The following is a 22796-nucleotide window of genomic DNA, read 5'->3' as shown; positions in this document are numbered from 1 at the left end:
TCCATAGCATACCCTGGTGGTCACTGAGGCCCATCAGGATACATCAGAACAATATGTAGCACAGAAGATGGCTGTTGAGCCCATCCCAGCAAAAAATGGGACGTTAGATTACTCCCACTTCCCAGCTCCCAGGCCATGGCCTTCAAAGTTACAGTGCTTCAAGTGTTTATCTACAGTTGGTAATCACATTTTGGGAAGTCTAACAAAGGCAGGGCCTACACAGTGAATGGTAGAGTGGGGAGTGCTGTAGAGCAGAGGGATCTAGGAGTGCAACTACTCCCTTATTGTATGTTTACTATTGTAGTTTTCGCATGTAATGTGCCTATAAAAAGTGGCAGCAAGCAAGAATTCCACCGTACCAGTTCACTCCCGGTGCCTATGACAAATAAACACCCTCTACCTTTGACCCCTCCAAATTGCATTTCTTGCCCAAAAGGTTTGTCCCAAAGATCAGTAATGGAATTAGAGGTCAAAAATTATTCATGATGCCGAGGAGGAATTTATTTAGTCAGCGGTGGTGAATCTGTGGAATTCATTGCCACCGAAGGCTGTGGAGTCCAAGTCAAAGGAGATTTTTAAGGCAGATTTTGACATTCTTGACATCTGATTAGTACGGGTGTCAGGGGTAACGGGGAGAAGGGAGATTGGGATTGAGGGAGAAAGCTAAATCTGCCATGATTGAATGGCGTGGAAGATTTGATAGGCCAAATGGCCTAATTCGGATCCTAGAACGTAACTTATTAAAGTCCCCCCACAATAATGACAAAGACAACATTTAACAGAATCTTCTTCTATAGAAAGTTTATTCCCTCTATTTTGCACACAAGTAATCTTGGTACAATCTTACAGTATTTCAGAAAACAGTATCCCTTTATAGCATTGGGTACATTAGTGCCCAATTCAATGATAATGGTATAATACACCACCCAATAAATTATAAAGTAAGTCTTTAATCACATTCACCAGTCTTATCTTCATCGTAGGCAAAGCTGAAGCAGGAATATTTTTTTCTTTCTTCAACCATGTACAAATGGTAAACATTGGTAGACTGACTGGTTTACTGTCAAACACAAACATTTTGGAACATTTCCTCAGCAAAGCCAGACTGTCGAATAGATGATTTGTTCTTCTCTGATTGCTAAATGTACCATATATTCATTCCCTAATGTTCAATAGCAACTTCAGCAAATGAGCCTCTATAACCTGTTGAACTGAAAGGGGGAAATCTCCAAATTAGAAAATGCAACAATTCCTATTTTCAGACACACAAAAGTAGCCCTGCTGAAAATCTGAAGAGAAAAAAAAAATAAAAATAAAATAAAATCAGAAAGGGTTAGAGGGATTTTTGTTAATGAAAGTTAACAAGAACTTCCAGACCTCGTGTTACCAGTGGTTTACAAGTATTACAAAATAAAGTAATTTTGTTTTTTATGAAGGATCTATTTTTTTAACGAGACTTTAGTAAACTGCACTTGGGCAGATTAATTGCATAATAAAATAAAATCTAATATATTACCATTCTTGAAACTAAGCCCTACAGCCATATCCATAGCATTAAATCCCGAATCTGTTTCAACAGTCGGATCAGCACCATATTCTGCAAAGACAGTTTAAAAGCATGTTAGATCAAACAATGATTAAAAGGTTACTCAAATTAACTTCATATTAATTTTATTTTGAGATTGAGGCTTTGCCAGAGGGTAGCAATTACTGGCCACCCCTAATGCCTTCTTGAAATACTGCAGACCAAAATGAGCAGCTCAGATAGAACAGAATGCATTTCAGAGGATATGGAGTCATATCAGAGCATTTCAGAGGATATGGAGTCGTAGAGTGTAATGTATTCATGCATATTCATGTATCTGTTAATGAGTTGGTGCTCAATAGCAGGGAATGTTGGGTAATAAATCTCTCTCTCGTGTGTCTCTACATGACATGGAAAAGGCCCGTAAGCCCAACTTGTCCATGCAGTCCAAGTTGGCATACTGGGCTAGTTTTCCCTCATTTCGCCCATAGCCCTCCAAATCCTTCCTTGCTTTACATCTATCCAAATGTCTTTTAAAAGTCGTACTTGTTTGTACTTCTATAACTTCCTTTGGCAGCTCATGAATGACATGAACTACCTCTGAGTTAGGACACAAAGTGCTGGAGTAACTCAGCATATCAGGCAGCATGTCTGGAGAACATTGTTAGGCATGTTTCAGATCGAGACTCTACTTTAGAACAATTTTACATCGGAAACAAGCCAACGACGGGAGTGCTTACCCAAAAGGTGGCTTGCCGCAGAAACCGCTGAGAATTAATACCTTCCTTCAGTGAGTTATTTCAGGCAGCAGATGGAGATTCAGGCTTGCATAAAATCTGAGTTATGCAACAGTTCATAAACGCAACCCTTACGCAAGTCGGGAAGTACTATCAGACCTGTTCTGAAACACGGTCCAGGGCTCTATCATTTACTGTGCAAGTTCTGCCCTGGTTAAACATACCAGAGTGCAACACTTCACACCTGGCAGAGTTACATTTAATTTGCTTGTTGTAAACTTTAGATATTCTTCCTCACTGTCTACAAGATCACTAATTTGTAAATTTGCTAACAATGTTAACTGCATTGTTATAGTATATAACAGACAATAAATAGTGGACTCAGCAACAACCCCTTCAGCACATCACAGGTCACAGCCTCCAATCAGAAAAATAACCCTTCGTAAATACTCTTTGACTCCTTGCACTAAGCCCATTTTGAATCAAATAGGCCAGCTCACCTTGGATTCCATGCAATATAACTTTACAGACAAGCCTACCTTGTGGGGCCTCGTCGAAGGCCATGCTATAGTCCATACAGACCACATTTAATTAAAAAATGTTAAATTATTTAATTTATTTTTTAGCATATCCACTGCTTGCCATTAATCCTTGGTGACTTCTTGAAAAACTCTATCATTTATTGTCAGCCACATAGTTGGGTCTGGAGCCACATTTAAGTCATATAGAGTAATGACATCAGTGAACCAGATGTTTTTACAATAAGCCAATGATTTGTTGTACAGCTTTATTATTTTGTAATTTACAAATCATTAATGATTTAAAATTCCACAGTGAGGTTTGCACTCTCTTCTCTATTAGTTACCAGACAAGCACCCAAGTTACTTGTGTAACATCAACCCCTATGCCACCACCATACCCAGAGGTCAACAACTCAAATAGTTAAATAATTTGTATTTACATGGTACATTATAGAGAGCAAAGTTTAAACTGTTGGCCTTCATAACAAGAGGATTTCAGTATAGGAGTAAAGAGGTTCTTCTGCAGTTGTATAGGGCTCTGGTGAGACCACATCTGGAGTATTGTGCACAGTTTTGGTCTCCTAATTTGAGGAAGGACATCCTTGTGATTGAGGCAGTGCAGCATAGGTTCACGAGATTGATCCCTGGGATGGCGGGACTGTCATATGAGGAAAGATTGAAAAGGCTTGTATTCACTGGAGTTTAGAAGGGTGGGGGAATCTTATAGAAACATATAATATTAATAGGACTGGACAAGCTAGATGCAGGAAAAATGTTCCCAATGTTGGGCGAGTCCAGAACCAGGACAGTCTTAGAATAAAGGGGAGGTCATTTAAGACTGAGGTGAGAAAAAACTTTTTCACCCAGAGAGTTGTGAATTTATGGAATTCCCTGCCACAGAGGGCAGTGGAGGCCAAGTCACTGGATGGATTTAAGAGAGAGTTAGATAGAGCTCTAGGGGCTAGTGGAGTCAAGGGATATGGGGAGAAGGCAGGCATGGGTTATGGATAGGGGCCGATCAGCCATGATCACAATGAATGGCGGTGCTGGCTCGAAGGGCCAAATGGCCTCCTCCTGCACCTATTTTCTATGTTTCTATGAGACAAGAACCCATACCTGCACCTGTACTTTAAGTAAACTGGACAATGCTGCCTGAATCTCCAACATATTATGACCTGAATATTTAAACAAAATCATGCAGCTTTCTTTAGTTTAAGAGGCGGTGCCTGTGCATCATATTGGTGCACTAAAATCTCAGGTAAAATTGTTTAGTAATGTAGAATTTACAAGTAATTTGTGTTTGGTCTGACTTACCCAATAGCATCTCCACACATTTCACATGATTTCCGTGCACTGCATAAAGCAAAGGAGTGCCCCCATTCTGAAATCAGAAAAACATTAGGACATTTTTCAAAATCATTGCACTGATTGTATTTAAATTTACGAGAAAAAAAATTATCAGATAAATCAATGTATAATTTCTCACAAATCAAATACAAGAGCATGATTGTTTAGATTAATGTGACCTTGAAGCTGTAAGATTACAGCAAAAATGCAGTAGATTCAATGGTTTTCCAGGCAAGGTAACCTCTGGTCATTCCTACCCGGTTCCCATTTATAATATGATCATCTTTTAACTGCTCTCAAAGTAGCTTGGTAAGCCACACACTTGATAAGAAAACATAGATGTGAGCTTTTATAAATATTTGTTGAGTTAATTCAATATTTTAAGTGTAGTCACTACTTTGCTGCGTGGAATGCAGCCACCAATATCAGCACAGCAAATTCCCACAGACTGCAACAGAATATTAACCAGGAGACACAAGAGACTGCAGAGCATAACACAAAGTGCTGGAGCAACTCGGGGGTCAGGCAGCATCCATGGAGGGAATGGGCAGACGATGCCTGAAGAAGGGCTTCGACCCGCAAAGTTATCTGTCCGTTCCTTGCACAGATACCGTCTAACCCGTTGAGTTCCTCCAGCATTTTTTTTTGTACATTATTAGCCAAACAAATGATATTGCTTCAGAATTTTTCTAGTCATCTTGTCGCCGATTTAAAGGAAGATGCCAAAACGATTTAACACCATGGATTTGATATTTCTTGACATGCGTTGCAATCTGGCTTCTTTGATAGGGGAATCTGGAGTTTAGCAACAATTTAGTGGATGGCACAGTGGCACAGCTAGTAGAGCCGCCTGTCTCACAGCTCCAGGTACCTTCATTCAACCCTGACCTCCAGTGTTGCCTACGTGGGGTTTGTATGATGTCCATGTGGACCACACGGGTTTCCGAAGGTGCTCTCATTATCTCTTACATACCAAAGACGTGTGGGTCGGTAAGTTAATTGGCCCCTGTTAATTTGCTCCTCGTGTGTTGGCAAGTGGCTAGAAATGTTGGTGACGCGGGTGTGGGGTAGCAGTAATAGGATCATTAATGGATAATGATCTTGTTACTGGGATCAGGCCGAAATTGATGGCGAACAGAAGGGCCCATTTCTGCTTTCCATAACTCTTGTCATGAAGCAGGCTAATCAACTAATCAGATTTCAAAATTCTCATAGAACAAACCAGAGAATAAATAGTACTAATAATTAACTTTTTTAAAGATAAAGCAGGTTCGAGAGATGATAGCAGATTAACGCAGAGGTGGAAATATCAAAAATTGTTGTAGAAAGTTTTTCAAGTGGCAGATCTTTCTCAATATTCTCAGGAATTGCAACTCTACAGATAGAAAATCAATTTCTCAAAGGCCAGATACTAATCAGTTTATGAATAAAATGTGTGTTTCATCTCCTTCAACAAATCTTAAACATGTTCAAGGTCTATAAAAAGACTGCAACAGCACACCTCGTGGTGGAGCAAGTTAATTCTGGCAGCAACTTCCACATCTGAGGATAACAAAAATTGCTGTCAGTTTTACAGAGTAATGATGACAAGCGCTGACAGATGTTGTCAACTACAAATTCCCATGCATTGAATCCACAAACGCTTAAGGAGGTAGTAAACTTGCCAATGTGGGAAGATATAATCATCATGCACATCTAAAATTAAAAAAACATCTGTAATAGACAGCGTTCATGACTACTCCTATTGACGTTATTGTACTGATCTCAGGTTTTTGGCTCAGTTGCTGCTAAGTTTCTCCATTATGTCATTAGAACATATGGTTTGAATGAGAAAATGGAGAAAAACAAATGATGATAAATCCAACCGCAAATTGCTCGTGGCTGATGATTTTCCATTTTATTTAATTCACTCAATCAAATTTTGTTTAAAATATCATTTGATTTCTACATAAAGAGGAAAAATATTGACGAATAAATCATTAAGGTTACTTACCCAGTCATATTCATTCACATCACATCCATAGTCGAGCAGCATGTTAACAATATTTGAGTAGCCTTTACTGCTGGCCAGTGATAGTGCACTCTCCCTCCCATTTGCTAAAATATGCGGATCACCTCCCTTTCAAAAATAAATATGCTTCAATTAAATTTCCAGAGAAGCAAAAATCTGCGTTTATAAATGTTTTATGATAAAAATAACAATTATTTATTTTATAATGAGAAAATAAATCAGTAAGAAACAATATTATCTTTAACCTAAATATTTTGTAGATCAAATATTTATGGATCATAATTTTAGGATGTATGTCGTTCAACATAATGGGAGATTATGTCTTATGAGGGGGAATGATTGTTTGTTCTAGCACACTCAAAGGGTGAGAACACAGCCGATTGGGGGCACTTGTGTTGAGAAATTTCAAATAGTATTTCACAGAATGGTGGCACAGCAGTAGAGTTGCTGCCTTACAGCGCCGGAGACCCAACTATAGGTGCTGTCTTGGTGTTTAATGTTCTTCCCATGGGTTTTCTCCAAGATCTTCGGTTTCCTCCTGTATCTCTAAACTAAAGTATGTTTGTTGCCCAGTCTTACTAATGTGGTTTATTTGACAGAAGGGTTCAGTGACAGAGGGGTGGCATGTCCAAGGTCATGTCCCAAGTTGGTTGCCACAATCGTCAGGTGCCTATGTGGTCATTTTGGGATGCTAGCTTGGTCTGGAATTGTCTCTTGACATCCCTGATGCCTTTGCGGAGACCATATAAAGGTGTATTTTGCATGGGTTAGGATTGCCCTTCTTGAACACCCCAACTCTATTCATCACTGGGGAGTTAATTTCACAGTTCATCCATGGTTGCCAGTAGAAGAACATTTTCAGATTGATGGGTTGGAAGATCATGCCACTAGATGCGTCTTGCATAACTTGTCCGTCATCATAACGTTTAAAACATATATTCACCGACTTAAGTACTTGGTCTCGCTACCATAAGCACACTATGGAAAAAGGACTACTTAGACAGGCCCGTACGAAGCTTTTCAAAAAGAGGGGTGGCATGACAGGATTACAAAAATGTTAATGTGAAATAATGTGTTTGTTGCGCACGTTACGAGCGCGTAGCGTGACGTCCCTCGATGCTGGGGTCCTGGGCCCGCTTAAGGGCCCTGGACGCACTGGGGTTTTAGATGCTCTCTGATGCAATCTGAGCCTTATTTTGGAGCATTTTTGCACCAAATTTATGGCCAATATTTCAGAAATTAACCGGAATCTGAGAGGTAGCTTTTTCACATAAAGGAAGGTGGGTGTATGGAATGAGCTGCCAGAGGAGGTAGTTAAGGCTGGGACTATCCTAATGTTTAGGAGACATTTGGACACGTACATGGACAGGTTTAGATGGATATGGCCCAAACGCGTGTGAGTGGGACTAGTTTAAATGGGACATGTTGTTCAGTGTGGGCAAGTTGGGCTGAAGGGCCTGTTTCCACACTGCATCATTCTATGACTAAAAAGTTAAGAAGAAAAATGCATGTAGATAAGTAGAGCAGATTTGAAAGAGGAGTGAAATGTAAAGGCAGAGAGAGGTTTATGGGTGGAAAGTAACATAGGAAAGGAGGGGGGAGGGTGGGCTTGGGCAGATGGGTGAAGGGAAAATAGACACAAAGTGCTGGATAACTCAGTGGGTCAGGCAGCATCTGTGGAGAACATGGATAGGTGACGTTTCACAGAGTGCTGGAGTAATTCAGTGGGTCAGGCAGCATCTGTGGAGAAAAGGTATAGAATATGGTACAAAGAATTCGAAGGCAAAGAATTCGAAGCCAAAGAACGGAATGGAAACGAGGCCGAAACGCCAATAAACCGAAAGAATCCGAAGATGAAACACCTATTAACCAAAAGGATGCTGGAGGATGGAGTGCAGGCCCAGATTGACTGCATTATCCACAGATCTATTGGCCCAATATGCAAACTGCAGAGAGTCCTGCAGGGGGATCGTGATATTTTTCAGCTTGGCCAGCACAAGCCTTTTCAAGGGTCTTCGTGATTACAGAGGTCAGCGTGACAGGCCTGTAGTCATTAAGACAAGTAATCCTTGTCTTTTTGGGTACTGGGACAATAGTGGAGACTTTGAAGCAGGCAGGTACATGTTTTGCAGGTACACAAAAATGCTGGAGAAACTCAGCGGGTGCAGCAGCATCTATGGAGCGAAGGAAATAGGTAACGTTTCGGGCCAAAACCCTTCTTCAGACTGTTTTAACCAGTCCCAGGGAATGGTTAAAATGAATAATTGGGTGTGAAGTGGTGATTGAAGTGGGGTGGGTATCAACATAGAAACATAGAAATTAGGTGCAGGAGTAGGCCATTCGGCCCTTCGAGCCTGCACCGCCATTCAATATGATCATGGCTGATCATCCAACTCAGTATCCCGTACCTGCCTTCTCTCCATACCCTCTGATCCCCTAAGCCACAAGGGCCACATCTAACTCCCTCTTAAATATAGCCAATGAACTGGCCTCAACTACCCTCTGTGGCAGAGAGTTCCAGAGATTCACCACTCTCTGTGTGAAAAAAGTTTTTCTCATCTCGGTTTTAAAGGATTTCCCCCTTATCCTTAAGCTGTGACCCCTTGTCCTGAACTTCCCCAACATCGGGAACAATCTTCTTGCATCTAGCCTGTCCAACCCCTTAAGAATTTTGTAAGTTTCTATAAGATCCCCTCTCAATCGCCTAAATTCTAGAGAGTATAAACCAAGTCTATCCAGTCTTTCTTCATAAGACAGTCCTGACATCACATGAATCAGTCTGGTGAACCTTCTCTGCACTCCCTCTATGGCAATAATGTCCTTCCTCAGATTTGGAGACCAAAACTGTACGCAATACTCCAGGTGTGGTCTCACCAAGACCCTGTATAACTGCAGTAGAACCTCCCTGCTCCTATACTCAAATCCTTTTGCTATGAAAGCTAACATACAATTCGCTTTCTTCACTGCCTGCTGCACCTGCATGCCTACTTTCAATGACTGGTATACCATGACACCCAGGTCTTGCTGCATTTCCCCTTTTCCTAATCGGCCACCATTTAGATAATTGAAGGTTACACATAAAAGCTGGAGAAACTCAGCGGGTGCAGCAGCATCTATGGAGCTAAGGAAATTGGCAACGTTTCGGGCCGAAACCCTTCTTCAGACTGATCGGGGGCGGGGGTGGGCGGGGACAAGAAAGGAAAAAGGAGGAGTAGCCCAAAGGCTGGGGGATGGGAGGAGACAGCAGGGGGGCTGAGGAAGGGGAGGAGACAGCAAGGACTAACAAAATTGGGAGAATTCGATGTTCATGCCCCCGGGATGCAGACTCCCCAAACGGAATATGAGGTGCTGTTCCTCCAATTTCCGGTGCTGCTCGCTGTGGCCATGGAGGAGACCCAAGACAGAGAGGTCGGAGACGGAGTGGGAGGGGGGAGTTGAAGTGCTGAGCCACCGGGAGGTCAGCTTGGTTATTGCGGACCGGGCGGAGGTGTTCGGCGAAACGATCGCCCAACCTCCGCTTGGTCTCACCGATATAGATCTGCTGACATCTAGAGCAGCGGACGCAATAGATGAGGTTGGAAGAGTTGCAAGGTAAACCTCTGTCGCACCTGGAACGATTGCTTGGGTCCTTGAACGGAGTCGAGGGGGGAGGTAAAGGGACAAGTGTTGCATCGCTTGCGGTTGCAAGGGAAAGTGCCCGGGGAGGGGGAGGTACGAGAGGGAAGGGAAGAATTGACGAGGGAGTTATGGAGGGAGCGGTCTTTGCGGAAGGCAGATATGGGGGGAGATGGGAAGATGTGGCGAGTGGTGGGGTCACGTTGGAGGTGGCGAAACTGACAGAGGATTACTTTTTGTATGTGACGGCTGGTGGGGTGAAAGGTGAGGACTAGGGGGACTCGGCCCTTGTTGCGAGTGGGGGGATGGGGAGAGAGAGCAGTGTTGCGGGGTATGGAAGAGACCCTGGTGCGAGCCTCATTTATGGTGGAGATGGGGAACCCCCGTTCCCTGAATAATGAGGACATTTCAGATGTCCTGGTGTGGAACGCCTCATCCGTGGAGCAGATGCGGCGTAGACGGAGGAATTGGGAGAAGGGGATGGAGTCTGCTTTCCTGTTTTTGCAACCAAAATGGATAACCTCACATTTATCCACATTATACTGCATCTGCCAAACATTTGCCCACTCACCCAGCCTATCTAAGTCACCTTGCAGTCTCCTAGCATCCTCCTCACAGCTAACACTGCCCCCCAGCTTAGTGTCATCGGCATACTTGGAGATATTGCCTTCAATTCCCTCATCCAGATCATTAATATATATTGTAAATAACTGGGTCCCAGCACTGAGCCTTGCTGTACCCCACTAGTCACTGCCCGCCATTGTGAAAAGGACCCGTTTACTCCTACTCTTTGCTTCCTGTTTGCCAGCCAGTTCTCTATCCACATCAATACTGAACCCCCAATGCCGTGTGCTTTAAGTTTGTATACTAATCTCTTATGTGGGACCTTGTCGAAAGCCTTCTGGAAGTCCAGATACACCACATCCACTGGTTCTCCCCTATCCACGCTACTAGTTACATCCTCGAAAAATTCTACAAGATTCGTCAGACATGATTTATCTTTCGTAAATCCATGCTGACTTTGTCCAATGATTTCACCACTTTCCAAATGTGCTGCTATCCCATCTTTAATAATCGAGTTTCCCCACTACCGATGTTAGACTAACTGGTCTGTAATTCCCTGTTTTCTCTCTCCCTCCCTTCTTAAAAAGTGGGGTTACGTTTGCTACCCACCAATCCTCAGGAACTACTCCAGAATCTTCTTCCTTAAGTACTCTGGAATGCTACTTCCTTAAGTACTCTGGGATGCAGCCTATCTGGCCCTGCGGATGTATCGGCCTTTAATCCATTCAATTTACCCAACACCACTTCCCGGCTAACCTGGATTTCACTCAATTCCTCCTACTACTTTGACCCGCGGTCACCTGCTATTTCCGGCAGATTATTTATGTCTTCCTTAGTGAAGACGGAACCAAAGTAGTTATTCAATTGGTCCGCCATATCCTTGTTCCCCATGATCAACTCACCTGTTTCTGACTGCAAGGGACCTACATTTGTTTTAACTAATCTCTTTCTTTTCACATATCTACAAAAACGTTTGCAGTCAGTTTATGGTGTTCCCAGCCAGTTTTCTTTTATAATCAATTTTTCCTTTCCTAATTAAGCCATTTGTCCTCCTCTGCTGGTCTCTGAATGTCTACCAGTCCTTGCTCCTGAACTTCTCAGAGTACCTTTCCTTGGCAGCTCTGATTCCACTTCTCAGCTCTTTATCGATTAGGCTATCTTTTAACTCTTTAACGATTAGGCTATCGGCTTAACGCATATTTGCCCCCACCCCCTTGATCTCGAAATGGAAATGTTACATCTATATATAATGATCCCATTAAAATGTGTATATGTCACAAACTATGGAATTTATATTTTTCAGTATTATTATCAAGGAAAAGAAAGGAGTTCCAATTGTTTGATATTATTTGATATTGTTTAATATTATTCATATGGAGAAGAAAATATAATAGCTCTAAAACCTACCTTAACTTTGCAATGTCACTAAAGATAATCCCCCTTTCCCTCTACCTCTCTCTCCCCCATCCCCTCACATTCCCAAATTTCACCTTCCTCCCTCCCACGCAGCGTTGGAGGGCCCGCGGCGGGGGGGAGGAGAGCTGCGAGAGTGATCGGGGGGGGGGGGGGGGGGGGGGGGCACGAGAGGCGAGGGCCCGCGGGGGAGGGGGCGAGAGTTCGCGGGGGCCTCTAGTATCATCGGTGTGGAGTGAAAATTGATCTAATCTGATCTGATCCCACCCGGACCCACTGCGCACGCGCGGAGATACAGCGTCATGTTACGTCCCTAGTGCGTCACCGGCTTCCCCCAACGGGTAAACGCTGATTGCGCGCCAATTTTTTTTTTCCTCGGGAATTTTACTTACTCTGAAAATAAGGGGGGTGCGACGCACACAACGCACCCCCCCTTCGAACGGCTATGTTAGAGAATGTACCGCCCCAAATTATCTTGGCTTTTCAGCAGCATCTCTCAAAATTGGTATCTCCACAAACTGGGTGAACAAGAGCATAAGACTCATGAGAAATATGTCTATTCCAAGGTGCACACTATTCCAGTTTGGACACATTAAGGTGTTTCTTAGTTGTGAAGATGGTCTAAACCTTTAAAGCAAGATACATAAAGAATCGAGATAAGTTCCTTACATTCTGTAGCAGAAACTCCACCACTGCAATTTGTCCATGTGCTGCGGCCCACATGAGTGGAGTAAAGCCTTGCTCATCTTGCATGTTTAGGAGATTGTCTAGAAGTTACATAAAACAGAAACATTCACTCCAGTTTACAGACGTATAAGAAATAGGAACAGTAGGCCACTCTAATCCTTGAGCCTGCTCTGTCATTTAACAAGATAACGGCTGATTTTATAACTCAGCTCCACTGTTCCATCTGATTCCAAGAGCTTATCAATTACTCAAATATCCACAACTCTCAAGGGGTGGGGCAAGGCAGAGGCAGAGAGAAAGTCCATTGATACACAGAGCTAAAAATACTCAAATCCCTCTTTACCTCAGTGTTAAATAAATCTTTGAGGCCAGTGTATGAATCACCAGCGAGCCAAACCATACACAGAAATAAACAGCACAAGTTGCAAAAAAACTCACCTTGCTCCATACGGCTCGCCAAATAAAGTAACTCCCCTTGTGCTGCCAGCTGATGTACAGACAAAGCTATAAAAATAATTTAAAATTAAGGTCAGAACAGAGAACCAAAAACACTTTTTTTGACACAGATTATTCTTAAAAGTAAGTTTCCACAAAAGCAACATTTCTTTCATCACCAACAGCTAAAACTGCTCTCTCTTTCATTTCATATTAAATTCCTTTATTCTACCATGGAGTCAGTCTCCTCAAGCTACCGCATGCACATCTGCCAAATATTCAATGATTCAAAATAGGACCAATGGAAAACCATTGGTCCTGACATGTCTGGAAAACCATTTCCTTGGCTAAGAATTAAATCACACAAGAAAAATGAAAAAAAGACCCATTTATTAAAAAGGAATAACAATTCACCATAAAATAATTTAATTAATTCGCCTCAAAGACAATAATCTACTTCAGCTAAATAATTTCATGCACTGATGCAAAAGTCGACTATTAATAATTATATATGTAGTACACATCAAATCCAAGGTAATTTCAGTGCAAATATACTAAATTTACATCAGACTTACAGTGCAAGAGTAAGGGTGCTGCAGATATTTCATTTCCACGATGTTTGTTAGTCAAGGTTGTTGATTGTTTAATGGGTGAGAAGTGCTTGGTTACTGAGGGTGTGACGACATGCCTTACTTGAATTCCAGGAGAAGTTTGGATATTGCACTCAGCTGCAAAAACACAAATATTTTTTTTAAAACCTAAAAATGGATGTTCTCACATGAAAATTTATGCTGCTGTTCACAATTCCTAATTGCAACTTTTTACTCAGTCAAGAGCTGAAGGACAAAAACTGGTCGTGAAGGGACAAAGGATAGTAAATACTTCAAAGTAGTCTCTAATACGCATTCTGAACACTCAAGTGATGGAATTAGAATTAAAAACCTTTATTGTCATTCAGACGTTTCGGTCTGAACGAAATTTCGTGCCTTGCAGTCATACATATAATAAAAATAACAAAAACACACAATAAACATCCACCACAGTAAGTTCACCAGACACCTCCTCACTGTGATGGAAGGCAAAAATCTTAAAGTCTTTGTCTCTTCCCTCCTTGGTCTCCCTCTGCGCTGAGGCGATCCAGGCGATAGGGGAGGAATTAGGCCATTAAGTCTACTCCGTTATTCAATCATGGCTGATCTATCTCTCCCTCCTAACCTCATTCTCCTGCCTTCTCCCCATAACCTCTGACACGTGTACTAATCAAGAATCTACCTATCTCTGCCTTAAGAATATCCATCAGCCTTCTGTGGCAAAGAATTCCGCAGATTCACCACCCTCTGACTAAATAAAATTTTCCTCATCCCCTTCCTAAAAGAACGTCCTTTAATTCTGAGGCTAAGACCTCTAATCCTACTCTCTCACTAGTAGAAATATCCTCCCCACATCCACTTTATGCATAAAATTGGTGCTCTGCTTGCTGTCTCTTCCTTTATTCAGTGATTAGATCGCAAAATAATAACATTCCCTCGCTCCTCATAAATTAAATAAATAGATTTAACTTTAAACTTCATGCATTGGGAATATTCCTCAAATTGACGTACAGTTGCATCACAGCCAAATTCTTTTCAGTTTACGTATCATTCTGATTAATGGACCTTCTTGGAAAAAATGTTTGTATAATAAAATTTAGCAGATTTATTTTCATCTGGAACAGACCTTCACCAGCTTTTTGCTGCTGCACAGCTCCCAATTAACAGTGCTGACCTGCTGAGCACAGCAATCCACAAGTGCCTTGGTTCTCAGGCAGCAGATCATGAGACTCGGTCTCCAATAATCAAACACATTTAAGGAGACATAAAATATATTTAAGCAATATAAAAAACTGGTAAAATTACTTTAACCAAAATATATTCCGGAAGTGGCGGCGCTGGTGAACGGCTGCCGCTCGCCTGCAGTCCGTTTGTCTTTACTTTTTTGTGTTGTTTTTTTCTTTTTGTCTAGTTACGTTTTTGGTTTTTAGGTTGTGTTTATGGGGGGGGGTTGAAACGGGGCTTGCTGTCTCTCCCTTCTCTGCCTCCGTCTGCGCTGAGGCCTAATGGCGGAGCTGGCGACCTCGAGGCTCCGGAGGCAGCCTGACAGGACTCGCCCTGGGCTCGCTCCCGTGAAGGCGGCCGAGCTCGGGGCTGGAACTGCGCTACCGTGAGGGGCTGTGACGCTCCCGTGAGGGCGGCCTGTCGAGGGGCTGAGACTCTCCCGTGAGGGGCTGTGGCACTCCCGTTGGAGTGGCCCAGCCCGAGGGTGGAACGGCACTCCCGTCGGAGTGACCCAGCTCGAGGGTGGAACGGCACTCACGTGAGGGCGATCCGGCTTGGGGCTGGATCGGTGCTCCGGTGGCTGGGACGGCGTTCTGGCGGCGGTGACCCAAGTCCTGGGTTCAGCCGCGGGCCAGCGGCCGCGTCCGCTGGACTGGAGAGCGGCAGCTTCGACCACCCCGGGTCGCGGTGTTTGAGCCGGCCCGTTTGCGGGGTTCGGTGAGCCGCGGGACTGTTAATGCCATCGCCCGGTGGGGAATCGCCTCAGCGCAGAGGGAGAAGAGGAGGGAAGAGACAGTAACCCTAAGATTTTTGCCTCCACCACAGTGAGGAGGTGCTTGGAGGATACACTGTGGTGGATGTTAATTTGTGTTTATTGTTGTTATTATTGTATGATTGTATGTATGACTGCAGGCACGAAATTTCGTTCAGACCGTAAGGTCTGAATGACAATAAAGGTATTGAATTCATATAACCATTGTAAATTAATTTAAACAATAACATCAATGAAAACAAAGAACGGCTAGCAAACCTGTTGGATTGAATTTAGTTTGAGATGGTGTGAAAACAGGCCCTTCAGCCAACCGAGTCCACGCCAATCAGTGATCACCAATGTATTAGTTCTATTCTACACACTAGGGACAATTTACAGAAGCAAATCAACAACCTTTGGAATATGGGAAGAAACCGGAGACCCAGAGAAAACCCACACCGTCACAGGGAGAACGTACAAACTCCGTACAGACAGCACCAGTAGCCAGGATTGAACTCGTGTCTCCGGCATTGTAACGTAGCAATTCTACTGCTACTCCACTTTGGCATCCAATTTTATTTTAATACAAGGGGATTGCCAGGTAATGCAGATGAACTCAGGGCATGGATGTGTAGGTGCGAAAGGAACATTGTAGCCATTACGGAAAATTGGCTAAGAGATGGATAGGACTGGCTGCCAAATGTCCCAGGGTAAACGAGCCACAGGAGTGATAGAGGCAGGGGGAAAGAGCAAGGGGTGTTGCTTTATTAAGGAGAGTCATGATAGTAGTCTGAGGTGACATCACTGATAGTTTATCAAGTGAGACTATATGGGTGGAGCTGAGAAATAAAAAGGTGGTAGTCACCATGTTGAGTGTGTACTATGGCCCCAAAAATGACTATGGAATTAGAAGAACAAATATGCCAGGAGACTGCAGGCATTTACAGAACTAATAAGGTGGTCATAGTAGGGGATTTTAACTTTCCCCAATATAGACTGGGACTGTCAGAGGGCTAAAGGCTTAGTCAGGGTGGAATTTGTCAAATAATTTCAGGAATGTTTCCCCAGGCAATATGTAGATGGCCATACAAGGGGGAGGACAAATCTTGATCTACTCCTAGGAAATTGGGAAGAGCAAGTGATTGACATGTCTGTGGGTGAGCCTTTTGCGATCAGTGATCACTGTTCTATTAGTTTTAAAATAGCTATGGATAGAGACAGAGTGGTCCCACAAGTTAAAATTCTGAAATGGGGCAAAGCCAACTTTTATGGTATTAAGCCAGGAACTTGCTGAAGTTGAATGTAGCAAGATCCTCAAAGAGTAATTTCCCTCTGTTTTTACTGTGAAGAAAGACATGAAGACTGGGGAACATGAGACAGTCGATCGAGATGTCTTGTGGTCAGTTCGTATTACAGTCGACGAGGTGCCGAATTTCCTAAGGCGTATGAAGATAGATAAATCTCCTGGGGCAGATCAGATATATCAAAGGACATTGTGGTAGATGTTGTATATATGGATTTCAATAAGGTACTTGACAAGGTTCCACATGGGAGGCTGCTCTGTAATTGGTACTAGTAAAATATATGGTTTGCTCACTCACTTGCATCTTATTTGTTTACATAACAAATGTATTCCCAAGCTATTGAACCTACTGGGATTGCCTTTCTAGATTTGTGGTTCTATAATCAACCACGTTCTCCTTTTGTTGAAAATTTGTCTCATTGCTTCAACCAATTCTGTTAAAGGACCCATTATTATACTCACTTCATCCCTGGTCATGTCCAGAACCAACACATTAACTAGTATTTATTTTTTAGCCGAGGATACTATTTTAGAAACAACCAAAAATATTTGCTTGTTACCTACCTTTAAATAACACAGAGGCCACTTCCAGATCAGAATTCACCTGATCCTGAATGTTTTTACTTTCTTCCTCATTCAGAGACTTCACAAATCGGGAACAAACATTCATATCAAATCTATTGGGCAGAACAAATTTCATGCCCATAGCAACATTGTGGGAAGGACCCACATCTGTAAAATTTTCAGCATGCGGCTCCACCTTGATATATGGAATTTCGGCAAAAGAAGAATTATTCTCGTTTCCACCTTCAGGTGGTTCAGTTTCAGTGATTGGGTTCTCGATTGCAGCCATTTCTATTGAATCCGGTTAGTAAAATCTGCTACTCCATCTGTTGGTACAACAATGAATTACATCAGGTCAATTGGCACACAACAAATACAGCTACTTCAGTTATAACGGGCGTTTCAAAAATGAAAATTAGACGCAACATAATAGATGAACTAGGAAATACCATGATTGATGTTCCAGGACACACCAAATAAAAGACGTATGACATAGCAAAGATGAACAGGAAGGCAGAGGATTGGGCAACTTTTAAAGATCAACAGAAGGTAACTAAAAAGGCAATACGGGGAGAAAAGATGAGGTATGAAGGTAAGCTAGCCAAGAATATAAAAGGAGGATAACAGCGTCTTTAGGTATGTGAAGAGGAAAAAAATAGTTAAGACAAATGTGGGTCTCTTGAAGACAAAAACAGGTGGATTTATTATGGGGAACAAGGAAATGGCAGACGAGTTGAACAGGTACTTTGTTTCTGTCTTCACTAAGGAAGACACAAACAATCTCCCAGATGTACTGGGGGACAGAGGACCTAGGGTGACAGAGGAACTGAAGGAAATTCACATTAGTCAGGACATGGTGTTGCGTAGACTGATGGGACTGAAGGCTGATAACTCCCCAGGGCCTGATGGTCTGCATCCCAGGGTACTTAAGGAAGTGGCTCTAGAAATCGTGGACGCATTGGTGATCATTTTCCAATGTTCTTTTGATTCTAAATCAGTTCCTGTGGAGTGGAGGGTAGCCAATGTTATCCCACTTTTCAAGAAAGGAGAGAAAGCAGGTAATTATAGACCAGTTAGCCTGATATAGGTGGTGGGGAAGATGCTGCAATAGATCAATGAAATAGTGGCACATTTGGGTAGCAGTAACAGGATCGGTCCAAATCAGCATGGATTTATAAAGGGGCCATCATGCTTTACAAATCTTCTGGAATTTTTTGAGGATGTAACAAGTAAAATGCACAGGGCCAAATGGCCTACTCATGTACCTATTGTCTACGTATCAATCTATGTATTGTATTATGCAGGCCAAATTGATTATAATGTGATTTAGATTGGGAACTAGGAAAAATTACTTTGAAAATTGACATAAAAAAAGCTGAATTAGAAAAAAAGTCTTGCGAGAAAACAGTTTTCATGTAATCTCCCTGCAGTAATCAAACTCCAATATCTCAAGAATATAGCGTCAGATTAACCACAGGTGACCTTTGAAATTGACAAGCAAATTGCTTCTATTGTACAACAATCTTCCTCAAAACAATACAACCTATAGCCTTTAGTTATCTATAGCTTGCAATAAACTTATAGCTTTAAATAAAATCTATATTTTAGAAAATCTGGCAGTTAAAAAACACTTTGTAATTGAGAGTCTGAGACTCTCTTTCCCCAACTTATATTTTTACAATATGCTTTTCTATAACATAAGGTCTCTTATGAACGCAACTAGCACTTTATAGCAGAACTACCTGTACTGATGGAAAAAAAAAAATACAATCATACAGCACCGAAAGGGGCCCTATTGGCCACCAGGTATATACTTGTGGAAATCTGAATGATCAGCATTCCAGCTTACCAGATAACATGTGCTGCGCCCCCATTCAACTCACTGGGGACTCATTGTTCCTGGTTTCGCACACCCCCTCTAAACTTGCCCAGTTCAGTGGAAAATTAATTTTAATACTGTGATTAAATAATTTGAAAAGTGAATCGAAATATATTAGGTATTAAAATTGGATAGTTCTGCACTACCAAAGCCCTGGACATGCAGAATGTTGTAGCTTTACTATACAAGCTCCTGAGACATCAATTGTATAATTGCCTGTAGCATGTGAGGAATTACAAGTGGAATTCAACAGGTTGTATTAATTATTGAACATCTTACTACCTAAGCAAGATATTGAAATTTCCCACTCTACTAGGGTGCCGGCCCATTCGCAATAAATCATCTTTAAAACATATTGGTTTTAAAAATGTTTAAGAGCATTTAGATCTCAACATTAAGCAGTAAGGTTAAAGGGTTTGTGGGCTCTCTTTTCAGATTCAGATTCAATTTTAATTGTCATTGGCAATGTACAGTACAGAGACAACAAAATGCATTTTCTCGTAAATACTCTATAATTGACATTTGGGAGACACAAGGAATCTGACATGAGATGCTGGAATCTTGAGCAAAATAAAAAAATGCTGGAGCATCTCAGCTGGTCAGGCATCTGCGGAGGGAAATGGACGGATGATATTATGGGTCAAGACCCTTATTCAGATGGAGGCATGCTCTACTTGCTTTCTAAATCCATCGCAGGGCGGCCATAATATCAATCGTCGCTTCATTAACACCACTCCAGAGGCTCCGCTGTTCCGGTTTTCTGTGCCTCCAGCGGATAAAGAACAATGGAAGTCAATTAGTCGCTACCCCTTGCCAACGCCTGTCAGTAATCATTAGATTGCAGATGCTGGGTTCTGGATCAAAACACAAAGTGCTGGAGGAACTCAGCAGGTCAGGCAGCATCTGTGGAGGGAACGAGACAGACAAAGTTTCGGAGTTTGAAGCAGGATCTCGTCCGGAAACATCCCCTTTTCATGTTTACATATCTGTTGTAATTTCATTGTTACTTTGAGACACATGACAATAAAACACCCTTGACACTTTGTGTTTTCCCCTCAAGATCCCAACATGTGCAATTTCCTTGTGTCTAATGATTAATGACAAATGTTGGCGGGGGACGTGACTAATTGACTTCCATCGCTCTTCATCCACTGAAGATACCCCTAACCCGATTGGTAAAGTCACTGTAGTAGAGTTAAAGAAGTGACGGCTAATAGTGCGGTGACGGTGGATTTAGAACACAAGCTGACCATCCCTCCTGTCTGAAGAAGTGACCAGACGTGCAACGAGCACTGATGCTACCCAAGACGCCGAGTTCCTCCAACACTAAAGATAAAGACAACGTGCTGGAGTAACTTAGTGGATCAGGCAGCATCTCTCGAGAAAATTAATCTCTGGAATATAGAATGTAGAAACAGAGAACTACAAATGCTGGTTAATTCACAAAAGGACACAGAGTGCTGGAATAGCTCAGCGGGCCAGACAGCATCTCTAGGGAAAAGCAATACGTAATGTTTCGGGTCGGAATCCTTCTTCAGATTGGATAGGTAACGTTTCTGATGGAGACCCTCCTTCAGCCTGACAGTGAAAACACCCTGCTTTGCTCCAGATAGCAGCATCTGCAGTCTCTTGTGTCAACATGGCCAGGACACAAACAATCTTCCTGATATAGTAGTGGCCAGAGGATCTGGGGTGACGGAGGAACTGAAGGATATCCACTTTAGGCAGGAAATGGTGTTGGGTAGACTGATGGGACTGAAGGCTGATAAATCCCCAATGTCTGATGGTCTGCATCCTTGGGTACTTAAGGAAGTGGCTCTAGAAATCGTGGATGCATTGGTGGTAATTTTTCAATGTTCTATAGACTCAGGATCAATTCCTGTGGATTGGAGGGTAGCCAATGTTATCCCACTTTTTAAGAAAGGCGGGAGAGAGAAAACAGGGAATTATAGAACAGTTAGTCTGACATCGGTGATGGGGAAGATGCTGGAGTCAATTATAAAAGATGAAATAGCCACACATTTGGATAGCAGTAACAGGATCGGTCCAAGTCAGCATGGATTTACGAAGGGGAAATCATGCTTGACTAATCTTCTGGAATTCTTTGAAGATGTAACTAGGAAAATGGACAATGGGGAGCCAATGGATGTAGTGTACCTGGGCTTTCAGAAAGCATTTGAGTGCAGCATAGGTTTATATGGTTAATTCCCGGGATGGTCGGGACTGTCATATTCTGAGAGAATGGAGCAGCTGGGCTTGTACACTCTGGAGTTTAGAAGGATGAGAGGGCATCTTATTGAAACATATAAGATTGTTAAGGGTTTGCACACGCTAGAGGCAGGAAACATGTTCCCGATGTTGGGGGAGTCCAGAACCACGGGCCACAGTTTAAGTATAAGAGGCAAGCCATTTAGAACGGAGACAAGGAAACACTTTTTCTCACAGCGAGTCTGTGGAATTCTCTGTCTGAGAGGGCGGTGGAGGCAGGTTCTCTGGATGCTTTCAAGAGAGAGCAAGATAGGGCTCTTAAAGATAGCAGAGTCTGGGAAATGGGGAGAAGGCAGGAATTGATTGGGGATGATCAGCCATGATCACATTGAATGACGATGCTGGCTCGAAGGGCCAAATAGCCTACACCTGCACCTATTGTCTATTGGCAGGCTCTGTGCGTACTGTAGATGGACACAAAAAAGCTGGAGTAATTCAGCGAGACAGGCAGCATCCCTGGAGAGAAGGGATAGGCGACATTTTTCCTGCATCGAGCTTGTCCAGTCCTTTCATCATTTTATATGTTTCTATAAGATCCCTCTCATCCTTCTAAACTCCAGTGAATTTAAGCCTAGTCTTTTCAATCTTTCCTCATATGACAGACAGTCCCGCCATCCCAGGGATCAATCTTGTGAACCTGCGCTGCACTGCCTCAATCACAAGGATGTCCTTCCTCAAATTAGGAGACCAAAGCTGTACACAATACTCCAGACGTGGTCTCACCAGAGCCCTATACAACTGAAGAAGAATTTGTGGAATTCCCTGCCACAGAGGGCAAGTTACTGGATGGATTTAAGAGAGAGTTAGATGGAGCTCTAGGGGCTAGTGGAGTCAAGGGATATGGGGAGAAGGCAGGCACGGGTTATTGACAGGGGACGATCAGCCATGATCGCAATGAATGGCGGCGCTGGCTCGAAGGGCCGAAGGGCCTCGTCCTGCACCTATTTTCTATGTTTCTATGAGACTCTGCTACACCCCGGTGCGCCCCTGATGATGTCCGAGCCGCACTTTGTGTTGCTTTGGCCGCCGCTTACCTCCGGGGGCCGGTCGGCCTGTGAGGCGAGGCGAGGCCCGGCTGTGCGGCCGCCGCCCACGGCTCCCCCTTTCCCCGTCAGCACCGGGGCAGCAGCCGGAGTCCAGACGCTACCAAACCGCCGGCGATGAGGTTGGTTCAGTCAAGGTGTCTCCTGGAGCCGGCGCCTCTCACTGACTCCGCTGGAGGCGACTACAGGCTACAAGCGCGGCTCCCCGGGCCCTACAGTGGGTGTCGGCAGCTCCCCGCCGGGCCCGGCTCAATGGTGGCGGCTCTTCAACAAGACCGTTGTTGCTGTCGCTGCTCCGCCGCCGCCGCCGCCGCCGCAC

At 43.2% G+C, this 22796-nt stretch overlaps 1 protein-coding gene across 3 annotated transcripts; it reads right to left on the bottom strand.

Moving 5' to 3' along the window:
• Window positions 1-786: 786 nt before the first annotated feature.
• ankra2 (ankyrin repeat, family A (RFXANK-like), 2) lies at window positions 787-22734 on the bottom strand. Of its 3 annotated transcripts, XM_055632142.1 has the most exons (10): window positions 22469-22721; window positions 19845-20069; window positions 17288-17613; window positions 13431-13583; window positions 12859-12924; window positions 12403-12500; window positions 6124-6249; window positions 4098-4164; window positions 1517-1597; window positions 787-1211 (listed from the first exon to the last, which is right to left on the bottom strand). In XM_055632142.1, exons 3-10 carry the CDS (start codon window positions 17574-17576, stop codon window positions 1156-1158), a joined length of 936 nt encoding a protein of 311 aa, XP_055488117.1. In that variant the 5' UTR covers window positions 17577-17613; window positions 19845-20069; window positions 22469-22721; the 3' UTR covers window positions 787-1155. The 3 variants fall into 3 exon arrangements, with proteins under 3 accessions (XP_055488117.1, XP_055488120.1, XP_055488119.1); XM_055632145.1 differs by lacking the exon at window positions 6124-6249 and having other exon boundaries at window positions 22469-22734; XM_055632144.1 differs by lacking the exon at window positions 19845-20069.
• Between the last annotated feature and the right edge of the window lie 62 nt (window positions 22735-22796).

The sequence above is a fragment of the Leucoraja erinacea genome, chromosome 3 (assembly GCF_028641065.1).
Source record: "Leucoraja erinacea ecotype New England chromosome 3, Leri_hhj_1, whole genome shotgun sequence".
In the NCBI taxonomy this organism is placed as follows: domain Eukaryota; kingdom Metazoa; phylum Chordata; class Chondrichthyes; order Rajiformes; family Rajidae; genus Leucoraja; species Leucoraja erinaceus.
This window is presented reverse-complemented; position numbering and strand designations above follow the sequence as displayed.